Source organism: Pieris brassicae, chromosome 1 (assembly GCF_905147105.1).
Source record: "Pieris brassicae chromosome 1, ilPieBrab1.1, whole genome shotgun sequence".
Classification (NCBI taxonomy): domain Eukaryota; kingdom Metazoa; phylum Arthropoda; class Insecta; order Lepidoptera; family Pieridae; genus Pieris; species Pieris brassicae.
This window is the reverse complement of record NC_059665.1, coordinates 12,042,712-12,067,842: the sequence shown is the minus strand read 5'-3', so window position 1 is coordinate 12,067,842 and position 25,131 is coordinate 12,042,712. Positions and strand designations below refer to the sequence as shown.

At 38.4% G+C, this 25,131-nt stretch overlaps 3 protein-coding genes across 6 annotated transcripts; 2 read left to right on the top strand and 1 right to left on the bottom strand.

Moving 5' to 3' along the window:
* Window positions 1-261: 261 nt before the first annotated feature.
* Window positions 262-15,173, bottom strand: LOC123707462 (E3 ubiquitin-protein ligase SH3RF3). Of its 4 annotated transcripts, XM_045657820.1 has the most exons (18): window positions 14,885-15,173; window positions 13,709-13,834; window positions 9,120-9,290; window positions 8,926-9,017; window positions 8,694-8,808; window positions 8,253-8,352; window positions 8,036-8,162; window positions 7,883-7,961; window positions 7,138-7,794; window positions 6,857-6,987; window positions 6,570-6,763; window positions 6,350-6,486; window positions 6,114-6,249; window positions 5,935-6,002; window positions 5,677-5,861; window positions 5,151-5,282; window positions 4,683-4,790; window positions 262-4,613 (listed from the first exon to the last, which is right to left on the bottom strand). In XM_045657820.1, the coding sequence occupies exons 2-18, from the start codon at window positions 13,820-13,822 to the stop codon at window positions 4,436-4,438; spliced, it is 2,724 nt and encodes a 907-aa protein (XP_045513776.1). In that variant the 5' UTR covers window positions 13,823-13,834; window positions 14,885-15,173; the 3' UTR covers window positions 262-4,435. The 4 variants fall into 4 exon arrangements, with proteins under 4 accessions (XP_045513776.1, XP_045513519.1, XP_045513600.1 ...); XM_045657563.1 differs by having other exon boundaries at window positions 6,857-7,794; XM_045657644.1 differs by having other exon boundaries at window positions 6,857-7,794; window positions 7,883-7,958.
* Window positions 15,174-16,058: 885 nt separating this feature from the next.
* Window positions 16,059-20,679, top strand: LOC123712186. The gene is made up of 8 exons (XM_045665178.1): window positions 16,059-16,577; window positions 16,660-17,525; window positions 17,617-17,751; window positions 18,025-18,844; window positions 19,059-19,203; window positions 19,603-19,666; window positions 20,326-20,387; window positions 20,463-20,679. Exons 1-8 carry the CDS (start codon window positions 16,420-16,422, stop codon window positions 20,586-20,588), a joined length of 2,376 nt encoding a protein of 791 aa, XP_045521134.1. The 5' UTR covers window positions 16,059-16,419; the 3' UTR covers window positions 20,589-20,679.
* Window positions 20,680-22,102: 1,423 nt separating this feature from the next.
* LOC123708981 (UPF0587 protein CG4646) lies at window positions 22,103-24,835 on the top strand. Its single transcript, XM_045660045.1, has 3 exons — window positions 22,103-22,441; window positions 23,421-23,540; window positions 24,672-24,835. The coding sequence occupies exons 1-3, from the start codon at window positions 22,192-22,194 to the stop codon at window positions 24,785-24,787; spliced, it is 486 nt and encodes a 161-aa protein (XP_045516001.1). The 5' UTR covers window positions 22,103-22,191; the 3' UTR covers window positions 24,788-24,835.
* The last annotated feature ends 296 nt before the right edge of the window (window positions 24,836-25,131 follow it).

The following is a 25,131-nucleotide window of genomic DNA, read 5'->3' as shown; positions in this document are numbered from 1 at the left end:
ACCGGCTAACCGCACTTGAATGTCAACTTACGGTTGCCAAGTGCATTTTCCAGGAAATTTATCATAAGCGACAGTCTTACGAGTACGTGTATTATAAAAAGCGCCTGAAATATAAATGCCGATTTTTTTTTAAATTTCTAATTTGAATCTGTGTAAATATCTCCTTTTATGCGTTGGTAGAATCGTGATTTGTACAACGAAAGATCAAAATGAGTAAGAATCATTACTTTGGATGGTCGGGTGAAAATAAAACTGGTGAAATTCAGAAGAAATTATTTATTTCTCTCGCAAATCGCCTAACTGCCATCGATATGGTTCTTTTGTCTCGTTACATCAAATGAAATATCCTTATCCTAAATTTCCAACTACAACATATACGCTAAAATCAATTTTCACAAGTAAACTTCAGCCAAACATTTTTAAAATTTCACTAATAATTGTAACAATTTACCTAAACGCTGGTATCAAAACCTACTCGTATCGAAGTCGAGAAACAAATTCGTTGTTTGGAAATAAAAGGGTTCCAATCTAAATCTACAAAGTTTCAAATTAAATACACTTACAAAAAATCAGTTCTTCATAGTTACCATGAGTATAAGGACGTAGAAATGAGTAAAAATATAATAAATACGGGAAACGACCCTTACGTAGAATATACACTTACCGCTAAAGGCTCACACGCGACTTGACACGAAACGACGGCTCCTTCGCAGACTTGTCGACGCTTCGTGTTCAAACGAATGAAGCTAACTTCGAAAAACACTCCTGTTATCTTTATCTTTCGTATTTTTCGAAGTAAAAAGAGTTAAACAGAAAACAATATTGAGCATTTTACACAAAATGAGTGCATGGTTTCCGACAATACAAAATGTTTAAACACTCACTCTACGTGGCCGAAATTCAGTTGATTTTTAGTCAAATTAATAAAAATAATTCACACCAACTAAAAAATAATTTTCCAAATTCATTAAAATGTCGTGAGTAAAGTTCCACAAAACGTCGGATAAGATCTATTCGTACAAAAGTCATGCACTCTCACATACAAAGTCCTTAAAATTATTGAATAATTTGTAGAAACAATAAAATTTCCTACAGCTATAACTACGATGAGAATTTCGGTGGCAGGCAAAGAAAGCATCTCTAAGAAAAAAATTGCACCTAGACGGAGCAAAGTCAGCGGAATAACCAATGAAAGTATCTGCCCTCGAAACCCTCCGAAGACTAACCTACGATCTGTATAGAACGCTGTTAATATTGTAATCTAGTATAATTGCTGAATTTCCTCTAAAATTAATTACTATGTGTTAATGAACTGAATGTTAATATCTAAACTAGTTCAATTTAAAATGGATCATTCGAAGCATCCCGACTCCATCGTAGAGATTGTCAAAAAGAAGAATACAGAATTTTAGCTTCAAATAAAAGTTAGCCGCTTCAGCACCCGGATTCCACATCGAGTCGAGCATCCGATTTTCCGCCGATTATCTGTCTCTGTGGCGGCCACCACGAATATTTGTCATGGTTGTATGTTTAAGTTAATTTATTATAGTCTAGTAACTGTAGGCTGTTGGATAGGATATATTTTCTATGATTTGATCGATCGCTAGTAATTGGAAAATTAAAGCTGTAACAAATAAGATAAGGGTGTGTGCAAGTAGCCATAGGAACCTGTCGAAAGTACTTTCGCTAATGATGCGATCATGACGGATGTCGGTGTTGTACACCTACAGGCAAATAAGGATGGGGTTCACAAATGGGGGCCGTATTAAACACAGGCGCTGGAGGTTACCACGAAGCAGACTGCGATATTCTACGTCTGAAACTGGGAGGCGTAACTTAAACATAAAGATAGCTAAGAAGTAAAAAAAATCTAGACTCCAGTAGCCGCCAAAGTAGTTTAGTAGCCGCCGTTTCCTACTGCAAATTGAGTACAAGAGCCGTACGTTCCAGCTGTCATCGTCCTGCACTTGCAGGCGGAACTTCTAGCACTGGCATATGCGACAAGAACTATATTATGTGACTAAAAATATGAGATTCTACATAGACTCTAGGGTGGCCTTGGAAGCAATAACTAAATCAAAATCACCTGTACCTAGAGAATCTAAGCGAACAGATAGCTCAACATCTTCAAATAGGATATAAAAAATAACCACTCTTCGAGATGCACACGGCATGGCAATAGGTGGTTGAAACGCCGATTAATCATCAGATCAAGTCGTCAGTGGAATTCCAATCATATTTCCTGACAGGCCTTCAATCGAAACCCACAGAGAAAGTGGTCGTCCCAAGCAAACCTGGCGACGTAAAACAAGAGGTTCTTACTGAGGTGTCATTTTGGACAGCACACTGCTTTGGAACAAACACCTCGAACATAAACTAAGCAAAGCAACGATCGCCTTCTATCAATTCAAAAAGATCCTACGCGCTAAATGGGGTTTGTCGCCTATTGTCCGCTGTTAGCGGTTGCATGAAAGCAACGACAACTATAGCAATGAATACATACAGCATACAGCAGGAGGCAGCAATAGCTGCCATCAGACTTATGGTACTGGATCTATGGGGTAAAAATCACCAGCGATTCTCAACAGGGCGATAGAGTACCAACCTCTAATAGCTGCGCCATGTGATAGAATCGTTAATCAACAAGAAATACCATGTACAAATGAGAGAAGAGGCTCAAAAACAGGGCGTGGCTGCGGCGCTGGCATATTCTCTCTTGATGTTAACATCAACATACACCTATTTCTAGGCACACACAGCTCGATTTTTCAATGTGAATGTGTCGCTCTAACCGAAGCGGAATTAATAACTTTTGTGTTAAGTTCGTATCCGACAGTGCGTCTGTGCTGATGGCTTTAGTCAGCATAAAGACAAACAGCAAACTGATACTGGAGTGTCACAATGCACTGGAGGCAATAACCCTAGCAAACAGAGTAACCATACAGTGGATAAAGGGACACAGGGTATTTCTCAGCAACGATGATGCTGCCGACGATCTTGCGAGGAGAGGCTCCGGAATGATGCCTGCTGGCCCGTATCCGCTCTTGGAATCGCCAAAGATCTGCAGAACTCAAACATCAAGTGGTCTCGAAGCGCGGACTACGGACCATTGTCTCCTTAATAAACATCTTTTTCTCCTAGGCGCAGACAGACAGCCAAGCCCGTGTGCAGAGGCTATTTCCGCGCAGAGGAATCAGTTACCCACGTAGTCCTGAAATGCGAGTGACTGTGACTAAACAACGTGCAGTAATCCTCGGAACAGTGAGATCGTGAAGCCTGCGAAGTGCCTAGAAGACTTCTGCTCTTTTGGAAAGAGTCAGGCTGGCTCAGTTAGCCAGGACTATACGCACAACGGATCTATTGAGAGTCTAAGTGCGGAAACTGAGTCCACAAACCAATTAAATACTTGGAAACGAGGTAAAATGCGAAGCTCGAGACCGAACGCGACGAAGGCGCACTCCGGACACCCCGTCATCCAGGGTTCTTAGGTCACCAAGTAAGTCAAGAAGTAAAACAAGACGACGTCTCACGTAACAGAAGATCCGTCCGAGTCAGAAAAAAATGTTAACTCTCAAATTTTACAGCTGGTGGTGGATTCAAATTCTATTTGAGTTTTTTATAAACAAAAACCCCATTCATGAAATAAAATAGTCGTAAATCTAGCGACGTGTTCTTGCTTATTTCGGCGGAGAACCGATTATGATTTCAAGAATTTACTTTAAGTTTACACTCAATAAAATGTGTAAGAGTAAACCCGTGCTCAGCGCCCGGATAGGAATAGTCGGAGACTCGACTCCACACGAATCCCGGGTAATCGGATCGGTAACGGACACGCGTCCGAACACTGCGACTTGTCTACGACGAGGTCGAAACGCCCCTCCCCGTTACGACGTCTGATCCGATTACGGCATTTCATATATCGTTGTACTAATTCTCTACTTTATTGCTTTGAATATCCGTTGCATAAAAATACCTCAGTAAAATATTACCATATCTCCAACTTTATACACGATATCATCTATTTTATAAAAATGGTTCCAAATTTTCTTTGATTTAAATTATAACAAAAGCGAAGCCGTCAGTGGGTCGCAAACGCAGCGAATCAAGTCAAAAAAGAAACCGATTATGTATAATATGGCAGCGGCGCAATCGCGAGTCGAGTCGCGACTCTCGCCGGCGTTCACCCTTCCGGGAACGGTTGTTGTAAAATAATAAGCGTATCGAAACTATAAATAAATTCACAAAATTCTATACAAACTAAGTTCAAATTTGATTTCACATTTAATATCATACACAAAATCGTCCGCGTCCCAAAACTATGAAGTCGGCGGCAGTGAGAAACTCGTCGTCACGATCACCAAAACGAATAGTCGAAATCTCTCGTCGAAATCCGCTTCACGCCGGACAGCTTACCGTCCGACGGTCGGGCGGTCGGTCACTCGGGCGGGCAGCTCTGAACGAAAGAGGCGGGAAAGAGCCCGGTCCTGCCGGTCCTCTGCAGCGTGCCCTTGTACCAGCCGTCGCCCCTCTTCTTGCAGACCGTCACTATGTCGTCCACTTTCAACTCCAACTCGTATTCGGAATTCGGGGGGTACGGGACCACGCAGCGAAACCTAAAGGTTCGAAAAGAGTGTCAGAGCACGCGTCGGCTCGCGTCAGAGCGACGGGTCAGCGAAACGTACCTCTCTTTGACCGGCTGCGAGTGATGTCTGTCCCTCCGGGCGGCCGTCACGTCCAGACTTTGCGACTTGCGATGCTGGTTCTGCCGAAGGCCTTCGTTGCTGCCGCGACTGAATAGATTTTAGTTAAAAACTAACGCTTTTACGCAACTGAGCGGAACCGAGATATTCAGAGTCGAGACGCATCGCGAGCCGGGAGCTGCGACCGCCGCGCGGGCTGGAATTCGGCCGATCGAATCGAATTCGGCTTTATTTAACGTAGTTTCCGACTCACCTCCGTCTCGACTCTCAATTCGTTCGTAGGTTCGCCTGATAAGTATAACAGCAAACCGAATAAAGCACATAAGAGCGATACAAAAGCGACAAAAGGCAAAATGCGTCAAAGCCATTTTCAACGATTCACGATTTTTAAATGAGAGTTGCCAAATCGGAAGAGCGACTCTTACGTGCGAGACGAGTGCAAATGCAAACCTGAGCATGCGATGATCGTGCGGTCGTTCCCTGTGCTTGGCCACTGTCGGACCCGCGGGGGCCGGAATCTGCCCCGCCGAGGTCGGTCCCGCGGGCGACGCTCGCAGCAACTGCGAGGGGCACGAGCCCGACCTGCGTGCAATCTACGCTCTAGTGTGCTACGGGGTTCTACGTGTGTGCTACGGGAGCGCTACGGTCGGCGGCATGTGCTACGGCACTCGATAGCTATCGAAAACGTTTCGATCGGTTTTGCATTTCGATATAATTTATGCTCCGACGAGGGTTAGTCTAGGCCGCGTCGGCTCTGGGAGAGCCAATCGCCGCACGCATCGCCGTTGGGAGGGGGCGAGTCTACTTTATCGGAACGAACGAATCCCGAGCACACCTCGCAGCGGTGAGGTGAAGACGACCGATGTACTGATGTGGACAAAACGAGTGAAACATTCAGCGAACACTACATGTGCAGCCACAGATGCAAATGAAGGCAAACCGGTTCAGTTAAGAGCGGGACAGAGTGAGCCCATACCGCACGTGCACGGGGTGCTGCGCGGCGAACACGAGTGACGCGTTGGGCGAGTCGTCGAACACCGGATTGTCCATGCTGTAGCCCACGGGCGGCGGAGACTTGCACTTCTTCATGGCCGCCAATCGCTTCATCAGGCTCACGCCGCTCGAGATCGACGACTTCTCGGACTTCGCTTTATCCTTCGCCTGGAATTCGACATTCGGCGGTTTAATTTCCGAGATGACGTCTATAACCGACGAAGTCGACTCTAAATCTTACTTTATCGGCTCGGGGAGCGCTCTGCTGAGGCTGGGCCGGCGCACTCCAGGGATACGTCGACGGCTGAGCTGAAATGGAAATCGATTATGTCACTTCGCGTCTCCCGATCGCTCCTTAAATTTAAACGGAAGGAAGAAAAGAGCGAAAGTTCGAAAGATCCCGAGGACGACTGCACTTACGGGCGGCGGCCGGAGGGCTGTCGGCCCTGGGCGGGGCGTCGGGCGGGGCCGGAGCGGCGGGGGCGGCCGACGGAGCGCTCGAGTTGCCGCCGTCGCTGGCCGGGGGCGCCGTCTTTCCGCTCGAAACGGACGCCGACTGCAATCGCAGGTTTCGAGTGGATAACACATATCGTCACTTCGCAAAGCGAACACAAAATTCAGAGCGGAGGCGGCGGCGTATACTTCATCGCGAATACCTTGTCGTGCTTGATCCGGTTGGCCACGGGCGTGAGGGGCGCCACGTAGTTCCCGGGAAAGACCCCCGCGCGCTGGAGCCGCTCGCACCAGCCCTTGTACCATCCGTCGCGACAGCGCTCGCGGACCGTGTACACGCCTGCGGACAATGGGTCTTTTCAATTCTGACGTCGCTCTTGACCTTCGCGGGATCCGCGCGACCTCTCGACCTTTTATCCTCACCTCCCTTCTTCAACTCGATCTCGTCTGGTTTTTGCGGTCTGTACGGATACAGCGCGACGTACGCGGCCGGCAGAGGGCGCTCGTCGCTTCGAGACCGCCGTCGTCTCCTCTCTCGCTCTCTCTCCCTCTCGCCCCGGACGTCTCGCTCTGGTGTGTGATCGAGCAGGGACGTCGCTAGGATTTCGGCCGAATGTCTGGAGGACGGTTTTCGTCATGTAGTCGCCGAGAAACGTTTCAGTGGAGCGAGTGGACTACGCGAACTGTTCCCCGAACGTGACTCAACTCACCTGTTCTGGTTGTGGCCTCCCTGCAAATGCGTGGTCGGCGTCAAACTGTGCCGTTTCTCTCTGTGATGGTGGTCCCTCGGGGCTCTCGTCGCCGCGTAGTTGTCTCTGCCGTGAGAGGGCGACAGGACGGCCTGCAGCCCCAAGCCGAAATTGAGAAGCGAGTCCGGTCCGCTGGATCTCGCCTCCGATCCAGCGGATCGAGTGATCCTCGACGAGCAGGGCAGACTCGTCGGCTCGGCCTCGCGAGCCTCGACGTGGGAGGACTCGGTCGGTAAACTTACGTTCAACGAGGTGTTCGTGGCCGTCGAACACTCGCTCGAGTTCGGAACCGCCAGAGCGTTCGGGTCTCGCGTTCGGGTTCGGTCTCGAGAGGTCTCTCGAGTCCGCTCCCGGATGTCCTCCGGCGCCGCGACCGTCGCGTTCCTCTCCGTGTCGTTGTCGGGCGAGCCGGGCAGACTGGGCTCGGCGCTCTCGCACGTGCTGGTGTCGGAGCTGGTGTTGGGCGTGGTAGTCGAGGACGGTGTGTTCGCGCTGGAGCTCGAGTCGGAGCTCAAGTTGGAATTGAAGCTCGCGACGGGAAAGCGTTCGGTGCGGACGTTCTGATAGGCGACGTCGGCCCCGTTCGAGTGATTGTCGAACTTGGCCCCGAACCTGTCGTAGTTGTCGTCGACGCGCGACACGCTCTGCACCCCGAGAGCCTTGTGCGCACTTGTGAAGTGGACGATGTCGAGGAGGTACTTGGCCCGAGTGGGCTCCGTGATCCTCGGGCTCGCGGCGCGGCGGGCCGACATCGGGCCCGACGTCTGGGACGGCCGGATCGCCGTTTGGGAGTTGGCGTGGGACGGCGGCAGAGACTGGCTCCCGTCGGCCACGTTCTGGTAGTTGCCTTGCGCCGAGGTGGGGGTCGAAGCGGACATCTGTTGATATCGATGAGGGTGCTGAAACGGCGAGAGACGGCGTTGAACGTCGAAACATGCTCAAACGAACCCTAGCGGAGCGATCTTAATTAAGGTAGTGGCGAATGACCTGAGCCTGAAGCCTGTGCTCCGAGTGTCCCGCTCTGACGTGCTCCGGCGCGGGTGGGACGGGGCGATTTATCGGACTGCTGAAGAACGTAAAGTTACTTGATTATTTGAATTTGAGAAAAATGCTGTTTATACGAAGACTGCCGGAAAGTACCTGTTCATGAGGTGCGAAGCGGCCTGGTTGAGTTCGACGAATGCGATGGGGAAGATGCCCACTCGTTGCTCGAGGCGACCCTCGGCCCAGTTCTCGTCCACTCGCCGGTGGACCGTGATTATAGCCCCTGCAGAGCACATTGTCACACGTCACAGGCGGAACCGCAATATAGGGAATATTCTATAATATCTAACGATGTATTTCTTTCTCAATTTACCCTTATCGAAAGCGAGACAGCCCTCCTCGTCTGGGGCGGACATCCGGAAGTCGTACAGCGCTTTGCACAAGGCGGGGGCCGCGGCCAACGGCACCATCACCTGGAACCACACAACCGAATGGGTCGTCAATAAAGTACTAGTAAACAAGAAACGATTTTAAAATATATTGACGTAATATAACACAGTAATATGCCGAGGTCTGATGGGGCCGAAAGTCTTTCAAATTTATATAAAAATTATTTAAAAAATACAGAATGACGCAATAATATTCGCTTCAGAAAGAAGAGCTAACAAGAAACTCTGTAGGAATAAACTGTGATAAACATCATTATAATTATCAATATGACATATTTAAAAATGTGTATGTATATGTTAAATCATACAGTTTAAACAAACACATGACTCACAAATGGAATGCAGTATTGGATAAACCAAACTACCTGCAAATAGGTGATAGGGAACATTCCGCTGCGACCGGAACTCTCTCCGTGATACCAGAAAGGGTCCAATTTCTTTTGCAGGAAAATCGTCTCTCCCTTTTTAAATGAAAGGTCACTGAAATGGGAATATGGGGCATAAACAAAAGTATTTATCTGTTGCTTTTTTCTACATTCTATATAAAAAATAAACCATATATCAAATCAGCAGCGGTACACATACAGATACACTCACCCGGGTTCCTTTGAAATATAATCGTACATAGCTCTCCCGTGCGGTGGCACCTGCTTGTCTGATCGAGACGATGGCTGCGTTTGTACCTGGCCCTGAAAGTAAGAAAAATTACAGAAACTGAGGTCTATGATCAACACCTAAGAATAACAATTGCAGCGGATATAAATCTAGCAGTAGCATTTATAATATGTTACCTGCGTGTGCGTAGTCCTAACTCTCTGTACAGAAACTTTCCTGGGTGCGGAGTTCTTCATGCCCTCCAGGATCCTCATGAGGAGGACGTTTGGAGGCAGTTCCTCCACCTTTGTCTCTACCAGTACCCGACACTCGGGGCATCGTAGCTCTTTGTGAGATTCGACTATTACCTTAAAGATACGAAATAAAATATTAAATACCTATAATTGAAAAACAGTGGCACTACAACCCTTGGGTGCGGCTGATCAGCCTTCTGTGCCTCGCACACCATCGATTTAGGTATCACGCGTGCCGGTTCATCACGATATTACCGTCGCCGTACAAGCGAGTGTTAAATGCGCTCATAGACAGAAAAGTCTATTGGTGCACAGCCGTGATTCGAAGTCGCGATCTCAAGTTTGAAAATCGCACGCTCAGGCCTTGTTTCACTAATCTAATCACAAATACGTGTTGAAAAAGTATCTATAAATTGTTTATTTCATGAACAAATTTGAGATTAGATTGTACTGTAAGATTTTAAAATTATTTGTTAAGATTCAGCTAATACAAATATAATTAATAAATAAAAATAAAATCTGATCACTTTATACTAACAGCTATACATATCACCTATTTATATGTTTCATGTACATGTACTTTATGTTTCATAATTTGTCAATCTAATAGGCAAATAATAGTTAAATGCGCGCATAGAAAGAAGAACGAAACTACGACCTCAGGGATGAGAGTCGTACGCTGAAGCCACTAGGCCATCACTGCTCAATAAAAACTGACTTGCCATTGACATTTATTGTATAGACATTTTGTATATAATTAGTTATCGTGACTAAAGAACGAATTGTTTGCGATATATCGTACGAGATAAATAGCTTTTTTTATTTATATTTAACAGAGACAGTTCTCTAATTATTTAGAAGCAATTTCATTACAATATTCCTTGCCAAATGAAAATAACAGTAAAGGCTTTGGCTAAGCTGCAGTAACAATAAACAACAGAACCCTCCCGGTGGCTGATTAAGACTAGGCAAATGCAGGAACTCGAATAGGTAAACATCAATAATGACAGGGCAATTCATTTCCTCTTTCCTGCCGCCTGTACTAGTCGGATGTGAGCAATTCAAAATAACGTTACAACCGCATCTACCAAAGACGCGCTCTGGAAATATAATAGTTATAAACGAAGGCTTCAACGTAAAGCTAATGTCATTCGCGTTTATAGGATAGAATATATGTCGTCTGATTCGGAGACAATATATAATAAATCTTCAAATTAAGTTAATAGGCTTGTGTCAAGGTATTTATAGGATTCGAGTCTAAACACCGAGACCCTTTTACCACGACAATACGCATCGACAAGATTTAAACCTTTTATAAAATATGAGATATTTCATCACGGAGCTTTACTTTTCTATTAATTATCCTACCCCTTCGACTAACACCAAATTATTATTTAATCCATTTATATTATATAGACGACATTTGACATTGACGAAGTAAATCGCAAATCGTTATCTTATCAGGGAAAACATTGGAGAAAATGAGTCAAGGTGCTGAAGTGTTCTTGAATATGTATAATATGTTTCCGTGTGCCGGTCAATTTTTGTCAATCAGAGCTATCGAGCAACCAAGCATTACCAAAACTGTTACACTTAAAATAACACTTCAAACACATTTATATTTTCTTATCGAATACTTTTATTTAAAACAGGAGAAGGCGAGCTATTCTAAGTAGAAAAAAAACGATCAACATTTGGATCGTATCCCCAATATGCCGACGGTAAAAAGAAAAGTCCCGTTGCCAAGAGTTACCGTGCTCTATTTATGAAACACACCGAAATACATTCGAGTACATAAGTAGGACGATTGCATGATCGATACTAGTGAACTTGTATTAACTTGAATGATTTAAATCAGGTGAAGCACTTGTCTACTCACATTCCCATATACTTTATTAAGCTAATATATTTAGTAAGCACTTGTATTCTCACACATATGAGACCATTAATAAAATCTAAGCCCTCTCTCTGGGTGTTGAAGTTAACACATTATAATTAAGTACAAACTTAAATTTCTGCTTTCCTAGATGGGAACAAGTTCCTTCATATTATTTCATACAGTATGATGAATAGTAAACGTCCTTTCATAGAACCAATACAATCACACAAAAACTAAAAACTTTAGTTTCGTTTCGTGCAGTTTTTATCTCATATTGAGATATTTTTAATTATAGAGAAAGCTAGAGCGAGATGATCACTTGCACTCCTAAGAAGGGAAAGAGGTTAATGAAACAGACATATTACTAAATACAAGTTCAAGCTATAAACAAACAACTATAAATAAAACTATTATAAGAATTTTAATCATTCAGACGCTAATATTTCGTGAATGTCATGTATTAATTGAAACAACGAGTTATGAATTAGGGCACGGATAATACTTTCTAACGTTTCAATATTCCGTAATTGATTGACGGCTTCGATTTTAATAAATCTAAACCGCAATATCGCGAGGTACTGTACTGTTGTGAGTCAACATTTTGCTTGAGACCGCTATTTGTACCAAACTATAAGAATTTATTTAACCGACGCTTCAAGTAATGATTAAGGGCAGAAGTTCTTTATTTTATAAAGCCGAAGATTGACATTATTGTCATAATTACATTTTATATAATATGAACCTGGAACGAATTATGCCAAATTTGATGAGAATTGTATAACATACGCGTGCCAAGCCGTAAATACATCGTTAATAATGATAAAGTACTGTTACGGAGCAATGGAAATGAGTTTGATATACATAAAAAAAAACTATTATTTTGGGGACAAATTAGCACAAGAAGAAGGTAGAAGGAAATAGAAAAACCGCAAGACAGAAAAATAGGAGTTATACAAGGAAGGAAGAGATGTAAATTAATTCAACAGCATATTTATTTATTAATACCAATAAAATTATCGTGAAAATAATAAAGTATTTTTTGCAGTCTTTGTTTTGGCAGAAACACCTTTATTTTATAATTGATTTAGGTACCCTACTTCAAGCTTGATGGTTGATGATTAATCTATAAAAAACTTGCTATAAATAAACTCTGCTATACATGTTGAGATTACCTGCTGTTCCAAATGGAAGGTGTTTTAATTCAATTATTTCAGAAACGATTTAATAAGGTTTTAACACTTATATTATTTTAAAAACTTCTTTTGATTTTGCGCCATTTCGCATATTATTTCGTGTTCATTATCAAATTACTATATGGAATGGGGGGGGGGGGGGGTAATTAAGGAATGAAACGAATTATATGAGATTATGTTACACTTTGATTTGAATTGTTTAATGTTTCTCGATGACGCAACATGCTCAATACCATCCTGACGGACAGGTTTGCAAAATGAATGAGAGTAGAGCAAGCGAAAGTTAACGTAGTCAGGAGAGAATCATTGCAGTGAAAAGCTGCTTACTACTACTACAATGAAAAACAGAGTTCTGTGCAAACTATCCCGATTTTTATTGTTTTCAAATTTTTAGGACAAAACGGGAATTTAACGTTTCCAAGCTTAAATCCTCGAACCAGTTTATGATTTTCGGTTTAGTAAAAAGTAAAAATTGTTACCGATTACAAGTTTTACATAAAACATGCCCATATCAATATAAATAGGGCTTGGAAGGCCAAAAACTATAATAGGGAGAATTGTATAAAAGTTCAAAGACTCATAAGATTATGAAGTTAGGTTATCAGCTGACCGGCTATTCGAAGTGTGGGTGTCCTAATTGTTAAAAATAGCCAATACATAGCTTTCCTGCCTACTGTATTACCTACTTATTCAAATGACATAGGATCCTTTTAAATAACAGACGCTCTTCAGGCCGAGTAGAGACAATTGTGTTTGTTGTAATAATTTCGTTGCTATTTTTGGGATAAAAGGTGGTTTTAAAGTATATACCACAAAACAACCCTCGTCTCAATATTTACAAAAATATTTATTTTAAAAGCTATAGCAACCTCTTTCTGCAAACACTGTCAGCCATAGATCTGATAAAATATGTGATTCTTTTATTAGGTTAAATTATGCAGACCTGAAATATTTATGTTAGTGTAAAAGCTTTTATATAAAAACTATTATCTCCCAAATTCCATCTCAGATGCCACACAAAGCGCAAGGACTATTCAAGGCATGTCAATTGGAAGGAAGAAGGGACTACTAACTTTGGAGATGCATATGGTTGCAATCAGTTGATGTATGATCATAGAAATTAGACATAATATGTAAACTTCAATTACTAAAAACAAAATATAAATACTGAATAGTTCAGCAGAATATAAAAGTAAATAAAAAACCCTACATTTTAAAATTGAGACACAGAAACAAGGCTCACAAAGTTCGAAATCTTAGTATAAGAATAAATTAAAAGATAAGTTTATCTTAGGTTCCATTATTAAATCAAAATAAGTGAAGTAGATTTAAAACAAATTGTCAGTCTACCCACTCCAAATCTCCAAGGTGCAGTGCATCCCTTAGTTAATGACGGTATTCATCAAGAAGTGTATCAAAAACATCTGAATAACCTTGAAAAGCATGGCAAAAAGGCAAACCTTAAGACATTTGAGACAGAATGTGTGTTGGCATGGCAAGACTCGCGATGATGTGTCCAGACGCTCCAAACAGACTGAACACTCCAACAGGTCATTAAGTAGACCCTCATCCATCCCGTCCTTACACTGGAAACAAGTATAAAACTGACTTTCAATTGTACTATTATTGCTTTACATGCAATACAATTTTATTACATGTTAAAATTGCAGAAAGAATTTATTATATCCTAAAATATTGACCCCTATCCCTAAGGACCTCTTTTGAGGATGTGTGGCCTATTTGAATCTAATTTTGATGTATCAACTAACAAAATTAGTTCCAAATTGCAAGTCATAAATGTCCAGGTGAGAGATGAATAAATTCCTTAGAAGTGCACCAGAACTGGCATTGTCTTTAGTGTATTCAAAGAATTGAACAATGACAATCATTCTAGGAAAATCTTGTTTTCCAAGCCAAGTTCACAACATAACTCACTTACTTGTTGATTTTATGAAATATGTGAAATAATAATAATAAATTATACTTTTGTGTATATCTATTTTTTCTTTAAAAATATAGAGACATTTTAAGTACAACACAAAAATACTATAGTACAAAATACAATAAAACAATACAAAGGTTAAAAAGAAAATATATTTTGTCAGTCTTAGACACCATTTTAATATATCTGGGAGAATATATCTATAAATTCCTTTCATTACATTGAATAAAATTACAACATGTTTTCATACTTTTTTGAGAGTTATATTAACAACAGTTTCTTTTTCGTATTTAGTATATCACAGTAATTTATAACAAGAAAAAAATATGGTATAGATTTGAACAAGCGTTTTAAGGCTCTGGTTAACAATAAGAGATCATAACTGAACCTATTTTATAATGAATATCCAAATGCAATACATGTAGACACACACTTTTATAGATGTTCATTTATTTTCGTATAAACAAAAATATGAATCATTGGATTTCAGCCTTTATAAATAAAGGATCTTAATGTTAACATTATTTGGACATTAAGATAAAATTATAAAATAAACCTAATGAAACGAAATACAATTGGTAAACGTTCATTTACAAAACCAATGACTTTCAGCAGTTTTGAATAACATTGCAGGTAACAGTAACGAGTTACCTAAGATTACATGCATTTTAGATCCTAAAAGGCGGTGACTCACCAAATATTTTGAATTCCAACAACGCTAGCGGCTTCTCAATCCATTATTACAAGAAACAAAACCTGGAGCACCGAGCAACCACCCTAAACACTACTCACTTAACAATTTTACAAAATGACTTAACGCTGCTCATAATTAATCACGATAACGACTTTCATTTTTAAACAAATAAGCGAATAAATACTGCGAGGGTAACCGAGAATTAATTACTATTGCAAGAAAAATGCATTTGTTCACAAAAACTAATTAAATTTCACGCAGAAATGCCAATTGCCATTCTCGTTAGTCGTTTCTCACGGCTTGCACCACAAAATACAGATTGCATATTAACAGCCTTACATCTAAAGAGTGCATACTGCTAACGAACACTCACAGACTACACGCTAACTGATACTATTATATAGTCTACAGACACACTATAAATATTCATACGACAGTGGGTAGCAGACAAAAAACAAGGGAAATTGAGAATAAAAAGAACTCTTACTATAAAAGTGGTTTTTTGCGTACAGCGAAGTGCCCCTACCAAGGGCTATAGGCATGCGTGAGCTATCACTGGGTTAGTTTTTCCCATAGATATGCGAACAAGATATATAAGGCCTCTGTAGAATTGCAATCCGAATGATCTGCTAGCATAATTTTTATGTATTTTGTGAATTTATAACTGGAAACTAACTTTCCCAGAATCCATATCTGGGTGTCTCGGGGACCTTGATTGGAACACTTCATGTGACATTCTGCATAAAAAAACGGTTTTTTAATTAATCGGTTGTTTATTTAGCAATAAAAAATCGATTAATAAAAAATAATCGATTTTTTTTATATTTACCGTCTGTTTTACCCCTAGAGTGTTATTTTAAAACCGTAGGCGCGGGAGAAGAGCAGTACCCGCTGTAACAAAGAACAGGCATTATGCAAGCCGTAGCGGCTAAGGCAACCAAAAAACCAATTGTTATCTATTGTTCGGTTAGGTTAGGTTAGTATATTAATATTTCTTAAGTAACTGATTCTGGCGCGTGAAAGTAGTGGGGGGTTTTTATTCTAAAACTTAAAAGTTCAAAAATTATGAAATAATCGATAAATTTTAAAATCGATTATTTTTTATATTTAAATATTTTTTTAATACTTAGACGCAACTCCGGCAGCAAAAATCACTTGGAGGTTTTCAATCAAGGTCTCTCAAGACACCTTTATAATCAGTATCATCAAATTCGCGCAGCGGATTTCTAAACCTTTACCCTTTATGTTATCTAATTTTTACGTGTTAAGAAATATATGATCAACATAATATTCCTTCGATTGCTGTTTTTGCGCGGTTTCTATTCTGTTCTAGGAAAGTATAATCTTCCTAGTCTGAACTCGCAGACATCTGTCACAGTCACCGACTGTAAATTGTAATTACAGACCAAGTAGCAATGTACGAATACTAATGTCTTAATTAAAATGTTCTTGTTTTGTTAAACAAAGTAAAATAGAGTGTGTTTAATATAGGGATTGGGTATGTTCACTAAATTGTGATATCCTAAATTGCCATCATGTCTCGAGATAAAAGCGTTTGGTTTGCCGAAGAAATTTTATTAGATGCTAAACTTATAAATTTTCAATTGGAAACCGGGGAATGGGATGCTGTGGAGGAAATGTTACGCGCTGAAGCTCAACTCTCTAGAGATGCTGAAACTGGACGATTAAGACCGTAAGAAGTTTGACGATTTAATTTATAACTGAACTTATTCTGTATCAAATACACATTAAAACCCATTTTATTCTTTCTACAGGAAAAAAGCATCAGAATATACATTACGTCTTATTGCTGAAGTCCTACATATTATGAGACTAGATGTTGAACAGGCGTCATACAATCGTAGCACATTAGCTGTTGCAGAACAATGCCTTAGGCTGGTCCGTTCATGTGCAGCAGCTGGAACTAAAATGCAAACATACATTTCGAAAGAACTTTCCATTCTTGATTCAATGTTAATTTTGGCTACAGAGTATCAACATCCAAATGTTGAATACCTTAATGAAGAATTACAAAAGAAATATGAGTCGTGTATGGCAGTCCTGATACAAACCCTAGGAAATTTAGTTGTGAATAATCCTTTTAATCAGATAATAATTTGGAATAAGTTTGAACCAACTATACTCAATTGCTTGGTTGGACAAAATGACAAGATTGCTTCAGCTGCTGCTATGATTGTGTACAACATCTTACTAGGCCAGCCAAATGTCTTGCCAGATGATGTCACATTATTGAATTCTTTGGCATATATGTATAATAATGATAATGCTGAATATCCTCATTTAATTATAGAGTATTTAATTGGGGTAGAAAACACATATATAGAAAAACTTTATTCAAAATTAGAGCCAGAAAGCCGAATGTTAGTTTTGAATCTAGCTTATAATATTCTAATGTCTACAGAATCACAAGACATAAATGTGTCTGTAAATTTTGTTAAATTTATGGCACATGAATTTAAGAGTAAATCAGATTGTATCTTGAAGACAATAGATAAATATGTAAATACAATAGAACCACAAGAAGTAGTATTTCTCCTTGAGATTATTGCCACAGCATCTAGTATGGATACCTATATGGACTGCTTACAAAGTGACAGTTCTTTATTTATCAACTGTGCATGTAAGTGTTATTATTTAAAATCTTATAAAAATCATTGTATACAACATATTTACTTGTTTATTTTGTTTAAATGTATTCAAATTGTTTCCAGTTTTATTCAGAGCTATACACAAATTGGGCAAAGAGAGCAACAACTTCTTTTCATCCATTAACAAATTGTATGCTGCAACAGGAAAGCAATTAGTATGTGATGATAACATGCCTGCATGTACCCCACCAGGTGAAAGTAAGTTTTTAGAGTGATTGCATTAATGCTGCCCTTAAATTTTTTTTAAAGTATTATATTAAATTTACAGATATATTAATTGTTTTGTGATTCTGTAGACATTAGACTATTATAGACTTGATTCAAAACTCACATTTGGCTTTCTGGCTCTACTTTTAAATAATCTTTTTTTATATATGTGTTGTCTAGCCAAATTAAATACTGTTTAATTAAATTTGATTTTAAAATAAGAATCTTACTTAAGTGTGAAATGTGTATGGTTCACTTTTTCAGATCCTCTTTGCAAAAACGACTCGGCTGATAATATGCTCTCTTGTAATGAAACTACATCTGAGTGCACAGAATCAGAAAGTAGTGAACAGTTCTTTGAATGTACAGATAATTTAGTTTATAATGATAAATTAGATATTTTAGCTCCACCTGATTTCACTCCAAAGTTTGAAATGGAAAAGTCATCTCGACCCTTAGATGTTAAAATAGATCATGATATAACAAAAGTTGCATTCAAGCGAAGCAGTTCAGTTCCAAAGGGTGTCACTGATGAAAAAATTCAGCTTCCTACCCGCCGAATCAGTTTGGAACATAAAATCGATATTTGTGATGATAATGAGCCACCTTTGATCATTGATGCACAGTCTCCAACTGCAAGTATGAACACAATTGCGGAAGTCATTCCGGTTGCATTACAACCAAAGCTGGAATTTGATAATAGTAGAACTGATTCTCAAGATAGCTCACCAAATGACCCACCTACAGAAATACACCTTATCAAGGAAGAATTTAAAGATACAAGAATCAAAGCGTCCCCAAGTGAAATATCTCCACCCTTATCTGATAATATCCATGATACAGAGTTTCAAAAGCAATCACCTGATACTCCAAAAGAAGTAAAAAAAAGTCAGAACTTATCGACAGATTTTGATTTAAGTGAACAGTTACAAAAGATTCTAGGAATATCGTCAGAAAAGACACGGGGAGATGCATCAATGGAGAAAAAAAGTGATCCAACAAAAGAAGTCAAGATATCTGATGAGAATACTACAAATAAAGTGCCGTTTGTGAAAATTGATTCACCTGAATCACAAAAGACAAGGTAATATCCTAATGAGTTTTCTTATATTACTCTAAAACTCTAATAAATAAAGGGTATACTAATATTTTACCTTCTGCTAGAGATTTGTAATATTGCTTAGAACTTTGAACTTACACAATTTGTAAAAAGGATATTATATATATATATATTTACTTAACTAGATTAACGATTGGGCAGTTGAACTTAAAATACTTAAAATTCTTGTTCCTTCCAGATTGGGAGCAATAGACATGTCAACACCAAAGAAAGCAATAACAAGTGTAGAGACAGTAGAGAGACATGTTGCTTTTGGATTCAAAGCAACTTTAGTTAGAACGCTTGCAAATCTCTGCTGGAAAAACCAAGAGAACAAGAGACAGGTATATGTTTACAACCACTTATATGTTGTTTGGATTTGTAAGTTTTGTGGTTTTCGTGTGATTTGGAGAAACCTTAGTAATTTTAGTTTTATGTATTAATTCCGATCTTCCGATTAATTCCGTGAAAGAAATGTATATTAAAAAATCTCATAATGACATAGCACTATGGCAACATAGACCAAAAGTGTTATAGTAACTGGCAAAGCGTCTAGCCAATTTAATTCTAATAAACATAACAGTTTTTGCAAATTCTTGTTTTTTTGTGTTGTGTTTTAAGTTGTTAATTTGTTTACTTACAACTGATTGACACATTAAATATATCAGTTAATAGATTTACGAGAATCTTATTAGATACTGATAAAAATTGTTTTACGGGATGTTATATATTTCTTATTTCAGATGAGAGAATTAGAAGTAATACCAGTACTTTTGGATTGCTGCAACATTGATGCTCGAAATCCCCGTATCCTTTTCCTGGAAGTCTTTTTCTGTTCATATACTATAACTTAGTGCATTTAAGGTTTTGCGCCTAAGCTAATGGAACCGTTCCAACTAGCAGGGCCGATTTACTTCATGGCTTTTTGGGCTGCAGCCCAGGGGCCCGTGGATACAAAGGGCCTCCGGTCCCCACTGAACACAATAGGCGATATTTTAGTTTAAAAAACATATTTAACATTTAAAAAAATCCGATCATGAGGTTGGTGGTTGATCTTAGATCAATCAACCCGTGTGCGATGTGCGTCTATCGTTAAAATGAATAGAGAAATGGTTTATTTATTCGAGATCTCTATAAAAATTGCAGAATGTTGGGAGTGTTGTAAGAAATAAGGCAAGACTAGCTTCAATTGATAATACAGAATCAGAGTTGGCAAATAAAGTTTATTTTTTAATTGTATAACAAACAGACCAAATTGTTTTAAACAAGTATTTCTTTTGTTTATTTCTTTAGTTTCAGGAATAATTTCCAATTAATTCGATAACGAACGTTTTATTTCTAGACTAGACATTTCAAATTCGAGAATTTGCAAAAGCACAATAATTTATTTTGGGATAATTTCATTTTGAAATTATGCAAAAATAAATCTAATCTTCTAAATAACTTTCCTGATAATGGATTTACAGTGATAATGCAATGGGTTATATTTGCAGTAAGAAACTTATGTGAGAATTGTCCTGAAAACCAGGTATGTAAAAGTTATAACATCTCAATAGGTAGTACATACATAAAATCAATCAATATACGTTATTTTTTATTGCAGGAGGTAATATCAAAAATTACCCTGCAAGGTCCTGTCGACAACGAAGTATTGCAAGAGATGGGTCTAACGCTACACGTCGACTCTCAAGGAAATACTATAAAAGTCGGGCCATTGCAGAGAAACTAATTTATTAAACATCTACCCCTAACAATATCATGTATTTGCTATCTATGTGTAGAATAATAGTCAATCAAAATATACTTTATTATTACACTTATTCCCGTCAGTAGAGATTAATGCCTTTAAATATATAATATATTCACTGGGCGTAGAACGGACGACGAGAAATGGCAACTAACTTTTTGTACTTGGAGGATGGGGGAGGTCCTCTTGTAAAACCTTACGGGGCGGGGCGGGGATTGAATTGGTAAGTTTTAGGTAAAACTGCTGGCTGATGGCTGCAACCATTACGTCATACTCCTCGTCACATCTTAAAGCAATTGATTACAATAATGAAAAATAAGTAAGATAAACAAACGTTCAAATAGTGGTTATTCGGTCCGCAATAGGCAAGTCAAGTCAAATAGGTGTACGCACTTTATTGTGGAAACATAACGCAGTATCACAGAAGAAAATTGTCAATATATATGCGTACATACACAAATTGAAGTCAAACCAGTAACCTCACGTAAACCCATGGTCAGCCATCAACCGATGGGCAAGTGAAATCGATTGCTTATTAAGTATTGTTGAACAGAACATGCTTTATAGTAATTGCTACACCCTCCCTCGCGAGGGGGGTGTTTTTCCCTGTTCGGGGCGTATGCCCCCTGCAGGTGGTGTAGCGGTTCGCGCCCTGCTGATACAGGGCGTTACGGGGGCGGGCATATAGCCCTTGATGGGGGCTGCGGCGCGCGGGGAGACGCGGTATCTACCCGCTGCGCGCAGAACATGCTTTATAGTAAGTGTAGCTGCTACACATTTAGCAAGGTATATGGAATTGCCTAATGGTGACTGCTTCAGTAAAAGCTACATTACCAACTAAAATGTGTATATTATATTATTTACTCCTTAGTTCCTTGAAGTTAAATTGATTTTTATTAACTTTTAGTATATTAATAACTTTATGGTAAAGCCAAAAATCTAATGCAATTATAATGTTGATATGCTCGAAAAAATAATGAGGCCTTTGGAAAAAATAATGGTAGGTCCATTATGTCATGAGGAATTTAAAAAAATTCATTGTAAATTGCATTACATACAGTCCATTGATACTGAATTGATTTGAAAGTTAAAGATATAATATGTACTTTAAAACCAGAGAACGTAAATATATGGGCGTAAACGTAATCTGTAATCATAATTCTATAAATGAATGAAATGGTGAGTTGACTATTGCCATTATATTTTTCTTTAAATTGAGTTGTGAAGGTGCGTAAATGAATATTATAATTTGTCTAGACGATAATTAATTCATAAAATGTTTTATAAACAATAAGCACTTGACATTTATCAAACAATATTTCAATTAAAAAAAAAATTAACGTAGTTATTAAATCTGAATGGTGTTATTTTATATACGTCGCTTCTGTTTTTTTACGTTCCTTTAATATACAAAACACATAGAGCAAAGGAACGAACCATAACAATTACATGTAACGTTTAATTTTTCAATATGTTAATTGTCAGAACATGAAAATGCCAGCCGTTATGATATGTATATTGTATTGTGAAATGTTTCAGATTTTCCTAGGTCTGTGAAATAATTCTGAGATATTGAGAAATAATAATGGTTAAAATAGCGCTTCAAATCAAGGCATCACTTGAATGTATCGAGAAATTGTATACCAATCATCCTTACTACCAGTGGTTTTTAAAACTAAAATGTTGTAGTTGCGGTGAGGAATCAGACAAGTTTCACGATCTTACTGAAGCCGAGAAAGTTCCACAAAAACATAATAGATCAGAATCTAACTTGCTTATCAAATGCAAATTGTGTTCCAGAGAAAATAGTATTGATGTCATTGAAGGGAGCAATGGTGTGTTTATAGTATTTTAACGATTGACTTATTAATTCGTGATTTCAGTTAGCAACATTGGTTACGACCAAGTTTAAAAAAATTATCTCATGAACCGTAAGTTTGCGCAACCTAAAACTTTGCAAAACTCTTTCTTTTAGTGACTACTACAAATAAAATATGGGCATTTAAATCGACTTATATATCTTACATTAATTGGGATGTTCATGCTTTGCATAATTATCTGTAACATTTAAGAGTTAGTTGTACATATCAAACATTTGACTACTTTTAAATATTACACTTTGTGTTACAAGATGCATTTTGGTTACAGTGTATCTCGCAGGTCAGCTTCTTCCAGATCCCTCCATTAAGCTTATCCTTGCTAAGTTTAAGCCAAAGTGCTTTTTAAGCTGTACCCATTTCCATGCTTAAAACAGTTTTTTAATATAATGTCAATAATATTTGCTGATAATTTTAAATGAATAATCTGGGTATATAATATAGTTATAATGTTTCACAAGAAAATTATTGAAGTGAAACTTCTTTATCGGTGTTGGAAAAAAAATTACTGTCACATTTTTCCATTATGTGCCATCTCTTTCTTGTCCTTACCACAGTTGATTCGAAGCCATTAATAACAAAAATATATAATAACTATAACAATGATAGTGATAAATCTATTACAATTACTGAAATTCTGTAATAATCTTAGTAGTAATAAGGTAAAATTAAATAATTGTATTTGTATTCATGTCTCTGATAATAAAAGCCTTTTGTTAAACTTTATCTAATTTTATTTAACTTATTTCTGTAAAGTTGCATATAGTAGATTATATTTTGAAAAATGATACTACACCACATACACTAGCACATTTTTTTATGAAATATATATCAAATATTTATTTTATTAATCATGAAATACTAAAAAATGTATATCTACATTGATCTCAATTTTAGTTTTATGAAGTTTTAACTTATAATGTTATATTTATTTTAGGTATATTAACCAGTGAAGACGAAAATAAATTCAAGACAATAGTTATATTTGACTGTAGAGGAGTAGAACCTGTAGATTTTCAACCAAAATCTGGCTGGATTGCTGAAGCAGAGCATAATGGTTATTTAAATTTTTTGGTATTAATATATTTATAGTTTTCATTATTTTATCATGGCATAACTGTAATAATCTAATAATTTGACTGATTATCAAATTCACCCTCTCCTTTATCATATGAAAGATCAGTTATGGTCCCTAAATTGAATCTCATTTTTCATTATTTATTCCATTCATTTAAAGTCCAATGTCTAAGTGGGGCAGAGGGCACCAAGCGTAAAAGTCAGTCTGATCTGTCCTGGTTGGCTCTCTTAATTCCACTCCATGTCATACCAGCTTCCTTTACCTCTGCAATAATGCTTTGTTGTCTGATTTGGGCGGTCAGGCCACTTGAGGGCTTATATGCTTGGCAATATGACTGGAACTTTCATGCTTTTTGCCGTCTCAATTTGCTTCAAGTTGATTAATACAGTTTTATTACTAACACCGCGCAGACGTAGTTTGCGATGGATCAGCTTCTATAATAGCCTTTAACTCTTCGTTACCAACTTTAGTCTCCAAGCCCTGTGAGGGGGCTTGTTCTGAACGTCGAAATTTCCAGAACGAAAACGTTGGAACCAAAACCACACTCTGTTTTATTTTGCAACATCGCCATACACATCATTTAATCCTTTGAGCCAAATGGCTCTGAGAAATCTAATCGAAATCTCAGAAATCTGCAGCACTGCTGCTACGGTGAAACTCGTACTCGTTAATAACGCGAAATTTCATGTTTTCCATTTTATAAATAGTGAGAAAAAAAATAAAAACGGCAGGATAAAACGAATCAAGGTTTTCGAAAAACAAATGCACGGGTAAATAACTAACGAAGTGGCTAGTACGACCAAAACGTCAAATTCAAATTTAAGGACCTCATATTATAGCTGTTAATAGGTCATGTTACTTGGTAGACCCCAGTTATGGGCTGTCAATAGTCTCATGGAGCTTTTATTGCGAGCCTAACGGGCTTCAAGTAATGATTTGGTAAATAAATGGATCTGTAAAGAACTATATTCAAAGAAAAAATATCTTTGGTTAAATGTATTAGATTTTACATTTTGCGTTTTCTTTTTACTCCCTACCTGTACCTGTAATCTCTCACTTTATACTAGACATTGTTGTGAATTTAATCTAATAAGCAAAATTGGGTTCCAGGTAAGAAGTTCGAAGAAGTAGATTTATCGGAAAAGGAGTGGGCAGAATATGATGAAAAGAATCAAAACTCAGTGGGTGTGTATGAGCTTGAATGGAATTTTATAAAAGTTAAGTAATTATGTTTTATTTATTTTTGTTTACTATAATTAAAATGATACGACATTTTTGAGGTTTTTATTTCGGTCTATATAATGAATAATCATGTCAATATTGTCTACGACTTTAATATGGTATCTATCGAAGATGAAAATACTCTATATCTGTTGATGTATATAATAGATTATGCCAGTGATCAAACTCTTACATATGCATGTAACAATTATTTATGTAAAAAATGTTACGGAAAAGGAAGACTCATTAACGAAAGTGAAATATTCACGGCTGAGTGAATTGTGCGATGTATAAACTTTGCAAATCGTCGAATGCGCAAATTTCGCTTCCTTATTAACGAATGACGATT